Consider the following 19,435-nt stretch of genomic DNA (forward strand, 5'->3'; position numbering starts at 1 on the left):
GAAGATTTGGAGGAGAAGAGAATGCGGGAATGGTGACGAGGAGGGTTCCCGCGGAGGAAAGACTGCTGCTGCTTGGCGTGGAATCGATCACCTTGGCTTTGCCTTTGAGAGCGCGCCGCCATTCGTCCTCGACAGTAGAAATTTCGCCAGTGTCGGAATCGCTCGCGTTCGGGGCAGCGTAAGCACTGTCGGAAGAGCTCGGATTCTCCGGAGCGCGAGAGCTCGGATTCTCCACGCTTGATATTTCGGCCCTGGAAGAGCTCGGACCGTCGCCGCGACGGCCGCGAGTGCTCGATTCGGCCTCGCCAGAGCTCGGCATCGATATTACGGCGCTGGAGCTGCTCGGATTACCTCCGCCGGGTGCTGTGGCGCTGGAGCTCGGATCCTCGCCACTGGAGCGTGGGAAGAATATTACGGAGCTTGAAGGCCCTGGATCGAGAGAACGCGGGATCGATGTGGAGGAGGAAGAGCTTGCGCCGTGGCCAGGGATCGCCGAGGAAGCGCTGGGGCCGCCGCGGATCGACGTTGGCAAGACATCGCCGAATCTTGCGGCCGATGCGATGCTGGAAGCCCTTGCGCTGGACGCGATCGACCTGGAATTGCTCGGCGCAGCCGTGGCAGCTGGATTCGCTGCGAGATCGTCGTGAAGAACCAGCTCGGACTCTCTGGGCTTGGAAGGCTTGTTCCCCATTGAAATTGCCCGCCCAAAAAGAAAAACCCTTGATTCAAATGACTAGGGCTCTTTACAACTATGGCGTCAATGGCGCGCTTCCGATAGTAAGTGATTTCTCTAAGTGTGATTAAGAGCTAGCTTATTTGAGGCCTTTTACACTTGGATGGATCATGGGGATCATTTCATCTTTTAGTGTAATTTAGATGAAATTCATATTACTTGGCTTTATGGAAAAATTAGAATTTTAGGTTGCTCTATTATTTGCATATATGTAAATATATAATGCTTTTATATGAAATTATATATTTGTTGCCAGGTTTCAGTACATTTAAAAAGATTATTAGTTAATTTTGTGAAAAAAAGAATTAAAAATAAATGTAAAAATAGATGTAATAATCACAATAGTGAAGAATTTTAAATGACATAAAATATTTGTTAAAAAATTTTAAAATCTAATTTTATTTTTGGTATGATTGGTTAAATAAATCATCTAAAAGAAATTGCAAAATTGTGCATACGTTATGTTGGTATATCTAATTTAAATGTTTTAGGAAAGTTTAAGATTGAAAAGAAAATGAAAATTGTGGTTGGTATTATAATGTTAGTTTAAAAAATTTAATAGAAGAATTTAATAAAGTATACTATATTATAATTTTAAACTATAACAATTTTAAATATAATAGAATGATGATTTCCATAATTTTTTATTTTTTGAATTAAGAGTGAGCTAAAAATAAATATTTTATTTTATTTTTTCTTTACACAATTATATGTAATAAAACTTGAACGTGTGGGAGAGCATTGGGTAGGAACTTAGCAATGTAAGGAGGTGAATTATTTTTTGTAGCCCTTGCTTACCAATGAAAATTTAAAATATACAAAGATAGCATCAATAAATGAAAAAAGTTTGAGGAATTAGTGGATTTTAGTAAGTACCTTGCCAAACCTTTTTCGCACTATCTTTTCGTTATACTATGCACTGTTCTAAATATAAAAACTATTATTTTATGTTAATTTAACTTTCAGCCCATTCAAAAGCCTAAAGAATAATAAAAATAATCCCTTTCAAAGACTGTGCAAATTTAGATTTCAAATTAATAAAATAATAATCAATTATAATTATTTAAATTTTAAATTTATTATTTATAAAATAAAAAATTTATTTTATTTAGATCTTTATTGATTTTACAAACAAAAAAAGACAAAACATAGCAAAAAAATTGTGTTAATGCCTAAAGCTAAAATATTAACCAAGCATTCCTAATTTTCTTTATTCTTTATTATTTATTTATTGTTAATACCAATCAAAAATTTATTAATATCAAAAGAATTTACTTTTTAAAAAGTTTATTAAAAATAATTAATCTAAACATCTATTTTAGATAGCTGAATGCTTCAGAGGTCTGCCATGGAGATGTCCAGGCTAGATGTGTACAGCAGCCTCCTCATCTGCCAAGGACTTAAGACTGAATTCCTGGCACACAAAGCTTCACTGAGCTAGAGATGGTGTTCTACTTGTGAATGCCTGGCTCCATGAATTGGAGAAAGGAACTTCGGCCGTGGAGTGGAAGGATAAGCAGTTGCCTGGCAGCGATTCTGGCATCGCCCGAGCAGTGAGCGAGAAGTGGGAAGAACTCACATTCATCAAAGGAGGATAAGCGTGAAATCATGGAAAAACATTGGAGCAGGTGCAGCAGCTCTTGGATGGTGATCACCAGCAGCGCATTCACGACCAGAGTTCCGTGATGTAATCCTCGAGTCGTTTTCGTGTTTGACGAGGCAAGGGGTTTGAACGAAACCCGCTCAGAGTTTTGTTTCCGTGGAATGCCTGCTTTGCGCTGGACTCAACCGTGAAGGTTTTGCCGAGAAAGAGCGACGAGGACAACAGCAGCTCGCCGAGAAAGTGTGGGTGAGCCGTTTTCGTGTTTGACAAGGCAAGGGGTCTGAACGAAACCTCAGCTCCGCTGGGCACTCAGAGTTTTGTTTCCGTGGAATGCCTACTTTGCGCTCATGCTGGACACAACCGCGAAGTTTTTACCAAGAAAGAGTGATGAGGACAACAGCAGATAGGGAGATGCTTACTGCCTCCGATCTACTTCTTGCTAACTAAACATGCCCAAGCCGGGCCTGAGCGTTGCGGAGTATGGTTCTTCGTCAACCTGGATGAAGTATGGAAAGCCTTGAAATGGTTTTGGGAGGCTGTTAACATGTTAAGTAGAAGCTCATGGGTGGTGGAATTGATAATGAATTCACCATGGAAGGCAAGGTGACAGAGAGCTAAGGATGGTATTGTTTGCTGCTGCAACAGGCCTGCAGGTCTGTCCTCACTGCCCAATGGTAGCGTCACATATGAACGTCGTGTTACGATGAAAGACAGGTTGTTTGTCGCTCTTCCAGCGACGCCCATCCTCTCGGAGGCAGATGCTAGCCTGCTCAAGTTCGAGAAGTGAAGAGGTATGCTTAGCTGGTATCTTCATCCGATCAAAGTGGTGGTCCCCTATTCTGCAATTCTTTTGCCGTGCGGGAAGTCCCGGATACTGCAGCGTTAAGCAGATACTTCGCAGGAGGCCTTGCTATCGGGTATCAAGCGGAAAACGATATGCGTGGTGCCGATCTCATTCTTCCTGTCTGGACTCCCGAGGGGATGACTTGCTGCGTTGTGTCCCTGAAGACAAGGGGCGGTGTCTCATCCGAGCTCACAAAGTGGAAAGTTCTTCTTGTGGTTACCGTGCATGTCAATGCAGGGAGCCAGCAGTTGCGGGCGCAAAGTCTTGGCTTCTGTGGGATCAGGAGGAGGATAAAAGTGATCTCCAGCTGACATGCTACAGCCTTGATGGCAAATTCGGTTACCTGTCGAGGGAGGTGAGGAGCCTGCTCAAAAACATACACGTAACTAGGCCGGATCCCCTTAAAGTTGCGGGAAGCTGAGTGGATCAAGGAAATGCTGCCGTTTCAGTACGAGGCAGACTTCGTCGTGTCTCCGGCGGCATGAGTGTATGCTCATGGATTACTCGGCTTCACGGAGAAGTTGATCTCTTTAAGTTCGAGTTAGTACTTGCTCTATCTCGTACTCTTGGTTCAATTAACTGTGATCGGAGCTTGAAGAAATACTAGTTCGTTGCTTACGCTTTGCTCTCTCTGCTGTTACATTGGCTTGATTTTGGATCTACTCATAAAAGAGAAGCTACCAGGTATGCTTAGTAATGTTCGAGCTCGAGCTTTATTATTTTGTAGTGTTCTGACGGATTACTTATGGTGTGATGTATCATAGATGGTAAGTCAGCTCTTTCTTTCTTGTTCTTTTTTGTAACTCGCGGATGAGATCCTAAACATAGTATACAACGAAAGGTTTATTGCAACTTCTAGAAAAAGATTCGGTATGAACCATATGAGACAGCCGTTCGTCTTCTATTCCTCAAGAATAGAACAATGGTTGTCTCTTATGTTTCCAGCATTGACTGGAAACTCCTCCAAAGCAGTCCTTCCGGTAAGCTTGCTTCAAATATCAGTAGATTCTTTGACGTGAGATCATAGCGAGTTTTCCAGTTTTGACATGTTTCTTCTTTTTCTTGGCTGCAGCAACTCGGGCTGGAGATATTTTACTAATAATAACCTTTTACACATGTAGAAATTCACTTCACGAACACCAGTTCTCCTCCGGTGATCTACTAACACGAACGAGACGATTTCATTCTTCCTGCATCAAAAAGTTCCACCATTTTGATCAAGAGTATTTATACAACCTGATTTTTGTTTTCGTAATACACTTGATGTATCCAGGATTCGAGAGTATTTTCTCAAAAATACTATGAGCTCCTACTTTCAGCCTCGGCAAGGCCCAATCTTTCTTGTCATCTGTGGAGAATGCAGTTGTCTTCGAGTGCATGACCAAAGATATGTGGTAAGCTTGACGCAAAACTTTCCACTATCTTCGAGTTTGATTAGAAAACTCTTTTGAAATCATTGGAAGGGGCAATCGTGACTGTCGAACATCAGTATTACGGAGACGGTTCTCCCTTTCAAAACTTCACTTATGAGAATCTTGCTTTACTCCAACTATCAGGCATTAAGTGGATGATGATCTTACCGTGTGATTTCCGTTTTCTTATACAGAACTTGATTATTCAACGATATAACAAGCAAGGCAAGAATCCATGGATTGTTGTGGGAGGTGCCTTGAGTGCGTGGTTTAGACTGAAATTCCCGCACTTGGTTGCTGCAAGCTGGCAAGCTCAGCCGTGGTGCAAAGAATCTTGGAATACAGTGCTTATGACGAGCAAGTATGTTTACTCACGCCAAAGCTCGCTCATGTTTCTTTGTTTCTCTTGTAGATTGGAGTTTCTGCTGGTCCCGAATGCAAAAAAGAATTACAGGAGATTACAAAAGCTGGCCGAAGAAGGCCTGGTAGCAAATTCAGCAGCCGTTAAATCCATGTTCTCTGCGGAAAAGGTATTGTCTTTGGAGTTCCTTCGTGTTTACTTGCGAACACTACATTTGACAGCTTAAAGGTGATGACTTCTTATCGCTGATAGCAGACATTGGAGCTGGTTTTGTAAGTAAACATCGTGAGAATTTATACCAAGGTTGACTAGCATTTTGTTTATGCTAGGTGCAATATGGTAGATCTGATAACCTTTGTGCTCCACTTCTGGAAGCTGTTCAGAACAAAACAGACCTTCTGGTAACTTTTCTTTCATAAAGGTCAAATGTTTTGCTTTTTTTTAGAGGGCGTTTGCCAATCTTCTGAGCCTGCGTCGTTCTTCCGTTGAACTTTACGATGCAAATGAGCTGAAAAAGGCGAGCTGAAGCAAACGATATCGGTGCTATAAACTCTATGAGCTATGCGTACCAAGTTTGCACAGAATTGGCAGCCTTCCAACTTTCTCCGGCCAACGACAGCATTCGGCTAAACCTTAGTAAGTTTGTTCATGTTTTACTCAGATGTTTTTCTTACAATTAACAGGTAATTCATCAACTCCTGTGCTGAATTGTTTGGCCACGAGACATTCCCAGATGTCAAAGCTTCAAACGAGAACTATGGAGGATGGGATATTGCTGGTAATTAATTCGTTCTTTCTTTTGCTGGCTTGATTCTGGTCTTAAACAAGCATGCTCTAGAAATTATCTTTCTGAATGGTATTGTTTTGCTTCGAAGACTTTAAACAAAGATGAATTCACAGAGCCTTTCTTTATATTAACGTGTAAGAACTGCGCACATTGCCAAGACCTTTGGCCAGAATGTACCATAGAAACTGGTATAACTTCTGTAGTAATAATTTTTGTATACCCTGTTTTTAACATTGGATTGGATTCTCAGGTCTAGATCAGTGCCAAGAGCTAACGAAGGCCCACGCATTTATATCTTTGTACATGAAGGAGTGGCTTTCCTCGTAGTACCAAATGATGCTTTGGTTTCAATTAACATGATGATTAGATGAATTTTCCCGCCCCCTAGGTTTAGGGGAATGGCTCCTTCTTTCGGCTTACATCCGGTGCATAGGTTTGTCGATTGTTTCAGATCAAACTTACCGAGCATTTGAGGCAGATTTCCGATCCAGAGGCGGCGCTTCGCACGAGCTAGTGATAAAATTATAATGCATGGATCCTATTAGTTTTGGTCTTGAGCTCGCAGGAAACAAACTAAAACTTGATAAGAGTTTTACTTTCTCTCTCTTCCAGCTTGCTCTTTTTTTTTCTTTTACAGATCGATGGCAATTACTGGTGACTTTGGAACTTCAGGACGACACTAGACTCCGAATTATTCTCAGGTAAGGTCCCTACCATTCATCATTTTTTAACATTAGATCAACATTCTCTCACAGTGGCTAGTCAATCAAAAGAAACAAGGGTGTTGCTTGGACGGAGCTCCATTCGTCAAGTAATAGAAAAGATTCGCTGTAAAACATATGAGACAGCCGTTTGTGTTCTATTCCTAAAAGAAAACAACAAAATCTGCTGCCTCCTATGCTTCCATCATTGACATGAATAACAGTTTCGGAATTGTCAGCATCCCGGCAGCTTGCTTCAAATATCAGCAAAGCGAGGTTCGTTTGATCATGGCATTTTTCCCAATGCTGACATGCGTGTTCTTTCTCCTGGCTACTGCAGCAACTACATGCTCTGCTTTGGGTTGGAGAACTTCAATCCACCAACAGCGTCTCTTTTCTGCTTCATCTTCAAACTTAAACAACACGAGCCAGTTGTTCCAGAAGCAAAGAGTTAACCATTTTGATCCAGAAGTACGACCTTGCATTTTTTATCTGGTGTTTATAGCGTTTGATTGATCCAGGATTCGAGAGTCTTCTCTCAAAGATACTTCGAGTTCCTGGATTACTTTCAGCCCCAACAAGGCCCAATATTTCTCGCCCTCTGTGGAGAATCCACATGCCGCGGCGGATATCAAAGAACAGCTGTAGGAGTAAGCGTCTCACATCATAACGTTTCATCCTTTTATCAAATTTGATGCAAGCAGGCTCTAGCTAAGTCACTAGGAGCTGCAGTCGTGACAATTGAGCATCGGTATTACGGACAAAGCTATCCCTTCCAAAACTTCTCTTACAAGAACCTCAAGTATCTCACAACACAGCAAGCTTTATATGATTATGCTCTCTTTATCGAATATTATCAGGTAGATAAATATCTCGAACGTGTTTTCTCGTGACCTTAACGTTCTTTAGTACAGAACTTGATTAATCTACGATATAACAAGCAAGGCAAGAATCCATGGATTGTTGTGGGAGGTTCATACGCAGGTGCCCTGAGTGCTTGGTTTAGACTGAAATTTCCGCATTTGGTCGTTGCAAGCTGGGCAAGCTCAGGTGTGGTCGAAGCTGTGCTGGAATATAGTGCTTACGACGAACAAGTACGTAAATTTACTTTGAGATTTCCTGTATTTATCCTTCTTTGTATGTAGATAGGAATTTCTGTTGGTCCTGAATGCAAGAAGGCATTACAGGAGATCACAAAGCTGGCTGAAGAAGGTCTAGTAACAAACGCAACAGCAGTTAAATCTGTGTTTTTTGCACAAAAGGTATTTCATCCTTTCTAAATCGTTTCTCTCAAAGGCTTAAGACTTGCGAACTTCGCACAGCTCAGAGATGATGATTTCCTGTCATTGGTAGCAGACATTGCCGCTGGTTTTGTGAGTAGAAAGCTTGAGACTAACATAGTTTTCATTTAACGAGCTTTATATTTTTTCCGTTTTATTTTTTGTTAGGTGCAATATGGTGCTATTGATATGCTCTGTCCTCCACTTTTGGAAGCCATTCAGAACAAAACCGATCTCCTGGTAATTTGCTCCTCTTTCATGAGTTCTATACAAGTCACGACTTCGTTGTTTTTCCAGATGGCATATGCACGTATTGGTGGAGTAGATAGCTCCTCCAGTGACTTTTACGATGCATATAAACTGAGAAGACAAGCTGAAGCAAACGATATCAGCGCTAAAGACACTATGAGCTGGAATTACCAAATTTGCACAGAATTAGCTTACTTCCAAGTTGCCCCTACCAACGACAGCATTCGATCATCACGTATAAATCTCCAGTAAGTTTGTTTTCCCTTTTCCCTCTCAGCTTGAGTGTGACTTCATGTTGCTACGTGTTAGATTACATCGACATTTGTGCTGTATTGTTTGGTCCCAACACATTTCCAGATGTTAGTGCGGCAAACTGGAACTATGGAGGGCGGGACATTGCTAGTAAAATATTTTCTTCTTCATGCTGACTTGCTCTGTTCTAATCTTGAATAACAGGTTCTAGAATTATCTTTCTGAATGGCTCACAGGATCCGTGGCAGCATGCGTCGAAGACGACATTTTCTCCAGGAGGTAAAATGATAGGGCAGCGCTTTTATGCTTAGCAGATTTACAATGATTTATTTTTCCCATAGAACCCTCCTTTGTATTAACTTGTGAAAGCTGTGCACACTGCGAGGACCTTTCTATGGATTGTAGTTCAGACATTGGTAATGCTTTGATACATGACCACCCTTGCGTTTAACATTGATTCTCTCAGGATCACCCAGGTGCCAGGAGCTAATGAAGGCCCACGCCTACATATCTTTGTACATGAAGGAGTGGTTTTCCTCGTAGTTAATGGCGTCTCTTCGCAATGGCAAACACGATTCATGGCAAACTTTCGTAATGTCTGCTTTGAGCTTTCGAAGTTCTTCTTGTGGTACGTAAGATTTTAGCATGAAAGAAAAGAGAAACAGAAAAGAAAAAGGCTTTGGTTTTAGTCGTCGTCGTCATAATGAATTTCGACAGGCAGATCCACCGGCAGCAAGACGCTCTTGCTTCGCTGCTTTGTGGAGTTCCCCTCGCTCTCGCCTTGTCCTCGGATCTCCAAGAAGAACGCCATTGTAGCGTGACGGCTCCCCTGGCGTCTCCACACAACTTGACGACGCCCAAGTTTCCGGATGGAGTCCTGGTGAAAGTATGTATTTGATCTCCAACGAGTGTCCAGTTTTAAGTTAGAAGAGGAAATGTATGATTCGCAAGGAGTTATTTTACCGGTTTGAGAAACTCGTTGAGTCGAACGTTCTCAGATGCTTGTCCGTGACCAACTTCTTGAGGAAACACTCCTTGTTCATGAGCTGGAGACGTTCCTCCTGTTCTTCCTGCTCGGATCCTAAAGAACATCCACACTCTGCAAGTTACCTTGCTCCATGATCTATTTTGTAGTCATGTCCACAGAGTAGAGATCTATCAAATGAATGGAATAACGAATTTATGCTAAGGACTTTAGGCTTTGGAATTCGCGTGTTATAATCGTAGCGCGCCCATCCAAGGCGCCGACTCGGAACTTTCAGTGGAGCGTTCAAGGCTTGGTAAGTTAACTTCTAGTCGTCGTTCTTAATTTTTAACAAACTAAACCTCGTGAAGTAGCTCGGTTTCTCAACAACAGCCAAGAGAGTCACCTCTCCATTGGTCTCTTTTTCTCTTTTACAGCTCGATGGTGAATTCTGGTGAACTTTCGAGCTGGGAAGTCAAAAGAACGACGCTAGAGTCCGAAATTTCTCAAGTAAGGTCGTTAGCCAATCAAAAGAAACAGGAGTATAGCTTCGACGAAGCTCCTTTCATCAAGTAATGTGAAAAATTCTCTATGAAACATTGTTCTTCCTCCTGGCTACTGCAGCAGCTACTTGCTATGCTTTGGGTTGGAGAAGTTCAATCCACCGGCAACATTTCTCTTCCGCTGCATGTACAAACGCAAACCATATTAGTTATTTTTTCCAGAGTCAACCATTTTGATCCAGAAGTACGTCCTGCATGTCTTATCTAGTGTTATTGATCTAGGATCCGAGAGTGTTCTCTCAAAGATACTTCGAGCTCCTGGATTACTTTCAGCCCGATATTTCTCGCCCTCTAGCCATTTTCAAGCTTTTGTCGCATCTCTCCTTATACCATTTAGCATCCTTTTTAATCGATTGTTATGCAAACAGCGGCAATCGTTTGAGCATCGTGGGGAGAGCTATCCCTTTCAAAACTTCACTTGCGAGAACCTCAAGTATCTCACAACACAGCAGGCTTTGTTTGATTATGCTCTCTTTATCAAGTAGATAAATATCTAGAGCGTGTTTTCCCGTGATTTTAGCACAGAACTTGACGATAAAGCAAGCAAGGCAAGAATCCAGGGAGCTTCATACGCAGGTGCCTTGACTGCGTAGTTTGGACTTAAATTTCCGGACTTGGTCGTTGCAAGCTGGGCAAGCTCAGGTGTTATCAAAGCTGTACTGGAATATAGTGCTTACGATGAACAAGTATGTAAAATCACACTGAAGTTTTATCTTGTTGCCCGCTAGGCACTCTGCTAGTGTATGATGTTCACCACCCAACCGTATAAGCATTAGAGCCTCTCCCAAGACTTTAGATGCTGTGGATCTCTAAAGATATTTATGATTATTTTTTCAAGTAGGTGGGAATTTCTGTTGGTCCTGAATGCAAGAAAAAGCATTACAGGAGATCACACGGATGGCCGAAGAAGGTAGCAACAAATGTAATAACAGTTAAATCTCTGTTTCTTAAAATAAAAAAGGTATCGATTGCTTCTGTTCTCTCGTTTTACAGCTCAATGACGTTGACTTCCTTTCTCTTGTAGCAGACGTTGCAGCTCCTTATGTGAGAAAAGAGCTTCATTCGATCCTAGATTGTACTTAACATCTTGTCCCATATTCATTTTATTAGGTGCAATATGGTGGCATTAAGTTGCTTTGCCCAGATATTCATAACAAAAGCGATCTCCTGGTAATTTTGCTCTTCTCTCATGAGTTGTATACAATGACGACTTTATTTTTCCAGGTGGCATATCCAGGCAGATGGGGAATAGATTCCTACGATGTATATAAACTGAATAAACAGGCTGAAGTAAACGATATCACTATGGGCTGGTCCTATTAAACTTGCACAGAATTGGGATACTTCCAAATGAATGCTGGCACACACACGCACCCCTTTCTTTTCCGAGGAACCATGGCCTCCATAAGCTTTCAGGAATCGATTAAAACTTTGGTGTAAAGTATTTAGCTCCAAGGTTGTAGACGACCAGGCTTGAAAGAAGGGGAAAACAATTCGATCATCACGTATAAATTTCCAGTAAGTTTGCATTTCCTTTTCCCTCATATCTTGAGTATGCCCAGGAAGCATTATGAAGGTCCTTGCAGCGTGCACGCTTTCACAAGTTACTACGAAGAAGATTCCGTGGGAAAAAAATAAAACATTGTACTGATCTCTCGTTTTAGCCTGTGGAGAAAATGTCATCTTTGAAGCATGCTGCCACGGATATCATAAAGATAACTATTACTCAAGAAGAACAAACTTACCAGCAATGTCCCGTCCTCCGTAGTTCCTGTTTACAGCACTAACATCTGGAAATGTCCTGGGACCAAACAAATTATTGATGACCAGCAACAAAAAGACACCACCCTTTTGATCGTCTCAGGAGCGCCAAAGTGTAAAGAGCTAATGAAGGCCCACGCGTACATAGATTTGTACATGAAAGAGCGGCTGTCCTCGTAGTTAATGGCGTCTTTTGGTTCTCTTTGGCAACATTCATCCTAGGGTTTCATTTGAGCTTTCTTGTTGTTTCTAATTTTTTTTTCTTTTAGACACGAACAGAAGGATGACAGAAACGTCAAATGTGAAAGAGAAGATACAGAAAAGAGAAAAGCTTCGATTTTAGTTGTCGTCGTCGTCGTAGTAGTCGTCGTCATCGTCGTCATAGTGATTTTCTACAGGCAGATCGATCTCCGCCACCGGCAGCAGGACGCTCGACTTTGTGTTTGGAATGCTGCGCTGCTTTGCGGTGTTCCACTCGGTCTCTCCATGTCCTCGGAGCTCCAGGAAGAGCGCCATTGTAGCTTGACGGGCTCTCGTCTTGCAGTACTGCAGGCTCACGTACGGATCTTTCCCGACCCAAAACTTCCTGGTGTCTCCACACAGCTTGGCATCCAATCCATTCTTCTTGATGGATTCCAAGTTTTCGGATGGAGTCCCGTGAAAGACGTACTCGAGAGACTTGAGCTCCGAAGAGTCTCCTTGCTTGACAGCGCAGAACATCTCCACTGCGACCACATGTAAGTTCTAAGTTCGAAGAATGTATGATCATTGACAACTTAACTGATGAGCTCTTTGTTTGTCTTGGCGGTTTCCTTGAGAGCTTGGACGAACTGGCGGTACATATCGGGCTTATCGGCCAGAAACGTGTTGAGTCGAACGTTTCTTATCTCTGGATGCTTTTCCGTGACCACCTTCTTGAGGAAACTCTCCTTGTTCATGAGCTGGAGGAGCTCCTCGACTGCGTGCTCGATTGCTTGATCCTCGGGATCCTGGAGAAAAAGCAGGAAACTGGAGCTTGCGAAAGAACAAAAGAGTTCCAACTTTTACTTTTCCGATGATCTTGATCTCCCGTCGATAGCCACTCCGCAAGTTAACTTGCTCCATGCGCTCCAGATCGATCTGGTAGTCAAGTCCATTGGGATACTTCGCAGAGGTGATCCTTCCCAGAGAAACATTCGATGCTCGTCCCTTGGAGATCTATCAAATCAAACAACAAAACTGGAAAGCTATTGCTAGAACGCAATGACATAGCAGACCTTGTTCTTGTGACCGTCACGAATGGCATGCTCGGTGCTTGCGCTGTATCGCACCCAGCAATCGTCCTCCCTCCAGTAAACTCCAGCCTCAGTGGGATCGGCGCACTCCTTGGTGATACACATTCTTGGATAGAAACGATCACAAGCGCAGCCACATTATATTGCGAGAGAATGACTATAATTAATGCTACTTGTCTCCACGCTCCAGGGATTTTGGATAGATTTTACCCGCATTTTTAGATCAAAGAGTTTAGCTTGAAAAAAGTAAAGGAGATTTCCTTTATGAGTATACAAAATAGGGTTTATCAAGTCGCCGAGAAGGCGGGAGGAGAGCGATGAGGATCGCCGTGGTCAACTCTGATCGTTGCAAGCCCAAGAAGTACCATCAGGAGTGCAAGAAGAGCTGCCCAGTGGTGAAAACAGGCAAATTTTGTTCTCATCTCTTGAAAGGTATGCGATCTGAGATTCGAATTTCCAGGGAAGCTTTGCATCGAGGTCTCTCCGGCATCCAAGATCTCGTCCATTTCGGAGGAGCTCTGCATTGGATGTGGGATTTGCGTGAAGGTCGGCCACTTCGATTCCCCCTTCCCGTCTTGTTTCGATCAGTGGTTTGTGTGGCAGAAATGTCCATTTGGAGCGATAGATATCATCAAGCTTCCTAAGGAGTTGGACAAAGAAACCACGCATCGGTATGGAGCGAACACTTTCAAGCTACACAGGTTTGCTTGGTTTTCTAGATGCGTAGTACTAGTGTTCTCGTAAACAGGCTGCCTGTTCCAAAGCCGGGCCAGGTCTTGGGTCTCGTTGGGACGAATGGAATTGGAAAGACGACCGCCTTGAAAGTTCTTCACGGGTTCCTCAAGCCCAACTTGGGGAACTTTGCGGTACTGGCTTTTGCGGTATTTGTTTTGTTCCTATGACAGTGTTACGTTGTAGGATCCACCGGACTGGCAAGAGATCTTGACATACTTCAGAGGATCGGAGCTCCAGAACTACTTCATGCGATATCTGGAAGATAATTTGAAGGTATGGGAACAGGACTTGGGTTCTTCAAGTCATTTCTTAACGAAGCCTGCTGCCTCAGGTGGCCACGAAAACGCAGAACGTTTCCGACGTTCCGAAGGTAATTAAAGGCACCGTCGGTGAAGCTCTCTCGCGGAAGGATGAACGAGGCGTGATGGAGGATGTTTGCCATGATCTTGATTTGATCGATGTTTTGGACCGAAATCTGGATGATTTGTCTGGTGGAGAGCTCCAACGCTTTGCTATAGCCGAGGTGGCCGTGCAAAAAGCAGACGTCTACATGTTTGATGAGCCATCCAGCTTTCTGGATGTTCGGCAGAGGCTCAAGGCTGCTCAAGTCATTCGGTCCCTTCTCACACCAAACAGGTACATGTTTTTTTCCTTCTTGGTTTCCCTCGTTCCCCTCGACTTACTCTGAGGTTGCAATGCAGCTATGTGATTGTCGTGGAGCATGATCTGAGTGTTCTCGACTATCTATCCGACTATGTTTGCTGCCTCTATGGAAATCCCGGTGCGTATGGTGTTGTGACGCTCCCTTTCTCTGTGAGGGAAGGCATAAACATATTCCTCGCTGGATACATTCATACGGAAAACGTGCGGTTCCGTGAAGTGTCCCTCACATTCAAGGTAAGAATTGTTTTCACTAACTTGCAATTAAAACAGGGATTATGTCAATGCAAGGTTGCCGAGAGCGCTCAAGAGAGCCCCGAGGAAGTCCGGACGTACACTCGGTATAAGTATCCTGCCATGTCGAGGACTCAAGGAAGCTTCAAGCTTCAAGTCAAGGAGGGGAACTTTACAGACTCGCAGATCATTGTGATGCTCGGCGAGAATGGCACTGGAAAGACCACTTTCATAAGAATGCTGGTAAGTTTCCAGAACTATTTTCTCGTGACATGCAAAGCTTTTCTATAATCTCAGGCTGGGCTGCTAAAATCCGACGACGACGCTCGTGACTCGGAAGAAATTCCCGAGTTCAACGTCTCATACAAGCCACAACACATCAACTCCAAGTCCCAGTCCACGGTCCGGCATTTGCTGCACACCAAGATCCGAGACTCGTGCTTTCATCCTCAATTCAACACGGACGTGATGAAGCCTCTCCAGATTGAGGCACTCATGGACCGGGAAGTTGCCAACTTATCGGGTGGCGAGCGCCAGCGCGTTGCTATTTGCCTTTGCCTTGGAAAGGTAGTAGCGCTTTTCCTTGAACTTATCCTCGCAGCATATCAAACCATTTGCCTTGGCAGCCCGCGGACATCTATCTGATCGACGAGCCCAGCGCTCACTTGGACTCCGAGCAGCGACTCGTGGCGTGCAAGGTGATCAAGCGCTTCATCCTCCACGCCAAGAAGACGGCCTTCGTGGTGGAGCACGACTTGATCATGGCAACGTACTTGGCGGACAGGGTCATCGTCTACGAAGAAAAACCGTCGGTGGAGTGCGTTGCCAACTCGCCCCAGAGTCTCCTCACGGGGATGAACCTGTTCCTCTCGGTGAGTAGCGTTTTCTCTCTCCTTCTCCAGGCGTTCATGGCTGATTTGATTCCACTCTTTCGCTTTGCGCAGCACCTGGACATCACCTTCCGGCGTGATCCCACGAACTTTAGGCCGCGGATCAACAAGCTCGACTCCACCAAAGATCGCGAGCAAAAGGCTGCCGGATCTTACTATTACTTGGACGACTGAGCAGTCCGGTTTGCTTCTGTAAAGGTTTGAAACGAAAATGTTTCTATTATATGGTTACTTACACGCCATTTGCTTTCGCTGGAACAGTACTCTCGATCTGGAGGTTCGTTTTGTGGAGCTCGAGTTGTACGCACGCTGGAACACTACTTCTCTCTCTGTTGGTTCGTTGTTTAGAGGTCCGAGTGACTGATCTCGCAAGAACAACAAAAAGAAGAAAGAAGAGCGAAAACAAAACTGTAAATCGACAGGCGACTTTAAAACATCCCAAGAGCTTACCAGAAGACGCCGTCCCATCGCAACTACCATAAACTTCTTCTCCATTTGGTCGAAAGAAGCTAGCAATGTACTCTCGAAAACGGAAAAACAGAAGGTAGAAACAAAAATGGTGGCGAAGATCAAAGAGCTGTCCAAGGATGTCAAAACACAATCAAAGAGAGACATGCTTCAAAGCTCACCGGGGTGGTCGTCGAGTCTATAGTAGCCATAAGCAGCGATCAATCGATAGAAGAGCTTGTGAACGACCAATTGAGGGAACGAGAGAGCGAGGACGGAGAAGACACCGCCAAAACGAAAGACCCGACGAACGAAAGGAAGAAAGGATCTAGAGGATGCTACAGCCGCTGTGGCAGCAGCGGGAGCACCTACAGCACTTCTGATACCAGCGCTGATGGGGGTGTGGCGGTGGCAACGCGGGTGGCGCTCCTGGAGAGCTTGGAGGAGGAGAGAAAGAACTGCCAATGTTGCCAATGACAGTAGCAACTGACCCGGTGGATGATTTGCCGCTGCTGATGGACTCGCTTTCCTCGATCAGTATCCCCTTGCCTTTATCGTCGGCGCTCGCGATCGGGGTCGGGCCAGCGCGTGATAGACGCGACGGACCATGGAGCAATCCACCCGGGCCGGTGATCTCCGAGACTGGGACCTTCGGAATCGAGACTGAGGCGATCGATGAGCTCGGACCTGGAAGACCAGAGCTTGCGGCAATCGGATCCTTGCCTGGAGACGCGCTGGATGAGCTTGGATCCTTTAAAATCGCGGTCGATGAGCTCGGACCTGGTGCTGTGGCAAGGGACGAGCTCGGATCCATGCCTGGAGACGACATTATGGCGCTGGATGAGCTCGGATTCTCTGAAATCGCGGTTGCGGCGCTCGATGAGCTCGGACCTGGAAGACCAAAGCTTGCCGTGACACTGGACGAGCTCGGATCCGATATTATGGCGCTGGATGAGCTTGGATCCTCCGCGATCGCGCTGGATGAGCCCGGATCCCCTGAAATCCAAGGCGTGGCACTGGACGAGCCCGGATCTCCGCCCTGAGTTGATATTACGGCGCCGGAGCTGCTCGGATCCTTCCCGCGATAGCGAACTGCGTCGCTGGAAGTGCTCCTGGGATCAGACCTGCGGAACGTTGGAACCTCGGCTATGGCGGAATCTCTGGGACTCGAAGCAATCAACCTAGAATCGCTGTTAGACCTGGTAAATGCGGCATGCGGAGTAGCGGGACTAGGCGGAGGAGCGACAGGACCGAGAACGGGAGATGGAAAGAGCCTGGCGATCATCTGGAGATCCTCATTGCGCACTGGCACCACCGGCTCAGGCGGCGCCGCTGGCTCGCCATTGTCTCCCTCGCTATCGTTGCCCTCTTCTTGCCGTTGCTGCCGGCCAGGATCGGGAGGTGGAGGACCCATTGGAAATGCCCGCCCAAAAACCCTTGATTCAAATGACTAGGGCTCGTGCGTATATGGTTTTATAGTTAAATTGATTATATAGAATTAATCATTGATAAGGCCTATTAGCTCAGTTGGTCAGAGCGTGGTGCTAATAACGCCGAGGTCGCAGGTTCGAAACCTGCGTAGGCCATTGTTTTTTCTTGTAAAGGTCGCTGGCTCGAAACCTTTTAACAGCAAAAGAATGTGAGGGCTCCAGGAAGGGATGGTTTTGCTTTGGGTCGTTCTTCTCTTCTCCTCAACGATCTGTCAAGCTGATCGGAATGGTCTCACGCAAGAAAAGATTCCAGCGGCTTTCGTGGGCGATGATCATCGCCTAGAGGTATCTCTCTTCTCCTTTGGAAGTTTACTCTTGGATTGCATTCCAGGAGGAGGAGATTATTGCCGAGATTGTGCTTGGAGGAGTGGCAAACCAAGACGTAGAGGTGCGTGTATCTATCTTAATCGTGAGTGTCACAATCCAGAGTTTCTTATATTCAGGTGGATGAATTCTTCCTTGTAGACGAGGTATGGAGCCCTGTTTCTCAGGATCAATGCGCAACTTACGTTTTCTTTTGCTCCAGGTGGAAGAATTATTTTTTAAGGAGACAAAGGTACTCGAGCTTAGCTTTTCGAGAGGATCACTGAACTTACTACCGGGCTTTCCAGGTAGAAGAAATCTCTCCAGGAAAAGAGGTATGAGTTTCACTAGACCGAAACTTAACCGGGAGATCTATTCTTTTTGTTTTTTTTCTGTTTCCAGGTGGAAACGATCGTTGTACGCGAAGATGAGACTGTATTGCTGCCGTATGTCTGTACATGGGGGCTCATACTTCTAGGAATTGTGTTGGCGAAGAAGCGCGTTTTGAGGATTCGAGCTCGGGGGAGCAAGGATCACAAACTTCCAGTCGAAAGCTTCAAGCCCCCAGTGGCTCCAGTGGATACTTCAGTCATTGAAACCTTTGGTGAGATCATAGCGGAAGCTCTGCATAAGGTAAGAGCTCCTCTTTCATCCTTGGACTTGCTAACAGGATTTTTGGGAGAAGAACACCGGCAAGCTCTCCGAGGAGGCTGTGCGAGGCCTAAGTAAAGAAAAACTTTGCGAGGTGAGAAGCCACTTAAAATCTAGTACAAACGCTCGTCTTGTTCATTTCCAGGTGATCGGAAGAAGAAAGGCCGAGAGGATTGCCCGCAGATTTTCCAGGGCCTTCATCGCCAAGTACTGGTAAACGCACTCGTTAAGAAAGATTTGAGCTTTTAGTCGTTTTCTTTCATACATTTTCAGATGAACAAGCAACAAGGACGTGATCTTCCTTCGTTTTCTCTTGTTTGATGGTTGAGAGCAAGACTTAAAATCGTCGACGTGGTTGTATGAGTGCGTAATGGAACAGAATTCCTCAAACCTAAATTTTGCAAACAAAAACCACACAAAGTACAAGTTATCAACAAATTTCTGATATATGTTAAATTTGATTCTTGTCATAGTTAGTAGATCTCGCTCAGCAAAGCCAGGATCCCAGCTCGTTCACCATCTCTTTGTATTTATAGAAGAGTATATTCACCAAGAATAATAAATTATTTAAGATACAATTTTTATTATATTCATGAACAACTTCACTGAAATTAGAGAGAATATATGTTGAAAAAATTCTCAATAATTCCTAGCAATAAAATGTTATGGATCAAAGATGAAACATTAGTTTTAAACATAATATTGGATTCATTTTTTAAAAGCAAGCTTTGAGATATAATTATATGGTGAACGTGAACCATTAGATTACACATATATTTAGTTTCTCATCCTATTAGAGTGAGTTTTTTAATAGCATGGATACTTAGTAAAAACTGTTACTTTTATGTGTTGATAGTGTAATTATTTTATTTTCTAATATTTATATTCATGCATTTTCTGAGTAGTGTTTAAAATTAACTTATTCTATTATGTTTCATGAACATTATTTCTGAATATGTTTTTATTGAAAGAATGCTAATAAAAAATATGATTAATCATCTCTCTATTTATAATTTATTTTTATTTGAATTTAAGTCTTTATACCAATGACATTAAGATCTTAAATTTTAATAAGAGATGAAAGATAAGGTTTTACTTCAATATTAGGGTCTCAATGTTAAATAATCTTTTCTTTTATGCAAAAACTATAATATATCAGAAAATTTAAATATAATATATAAATAAATTTAATAATACTAAACAATAAATTGATGATGAATCATATTTCTTTAGATTATAGT

At 43.8% G+C, this 19,435-nt stretch overlaps 2 protein-coding genes and 1 non-coding gene across 3 annotated transcripts; all 3 read left to right on the plus strand.

Moving 5' to 3' along the window:
* The first annotated feature begins 13,072 nt into the window (after positions 1-13,072).
* Positions 13,073-15,908, plus strand: LOC112350104 (ABC transporter E family member 2-like). The gene is made up of 11 exons (XM_024685765.1): positions 13,073-13,189; positions 13,245-13,485; positions 13,533-13,650; positions 13,703-13,792; positions 13,851-14,155; positions 14,221-14,416; positions 14,471-14,656; positions 14,711-14,980; positions 15,040-15,285; positions 15,358-15,501; positions 15,565-15,908. Exons 1-10 carry the CDS (start codon positions 13,102-13,104, stop codon positions 15,475-15,477), a joined length of 1,860 nt encoding a protein of 619 aa, XP_024541533.1. The 5' UTR covers positions 13,073-13,101; the 3' UTR covers positions 15,478-15,501; positions 15,565-15,908.
* Positions 15,909-17,262: 1,354 nt separating this feature from the next.
* Positions 17,263-17,336, plus strand: TRNAI-AAU. Its single transcript has one exon. It is a non-coding gene; the product is annotated as a tRNA-Ile (tRNA).
* A 58-nt stretch (positions 17,337-17,394) lies between these two features.
* On the plus strand, positions 17,395-18,650 carry LOC112350078. The gene is made up of 9 exons (XM_024685666.1): positions 17,395-17,525; positions 17,572-17,628; positions 17,684-17,710; positions 17,767-17,796; positions 17,852-17,878; positions 17,946-18,176; positions 18,229-18,288; positions 18,340-18,407; positions 18,468-18,650. Coding segments are annotated over exons 1-9 (618 nt in total). The 5' UTR covers positions 17,395-17,408; the 3' UTR covers positions 18,469-18,650.
* Positions 18,651-19,435: the final 785 nt, after the last annotated feature.

Source organism: Selaginella moellendorffii, unplaced genomic scaffold (genome assembly GCF_000143415.4).
Source record: "Selaginella moellendorffii unplaced genomic scaffold, v1.0 SELMOscaffold_45, whole genome shotgun sequence".
Taxonomy (NCBI): Eukaryota; Viridiplantae; Streptophyta; class Lycopodiopsida; order Selaginellales; family Selaginellaceae; genus Selaginella; species Selaginella moellendorffii.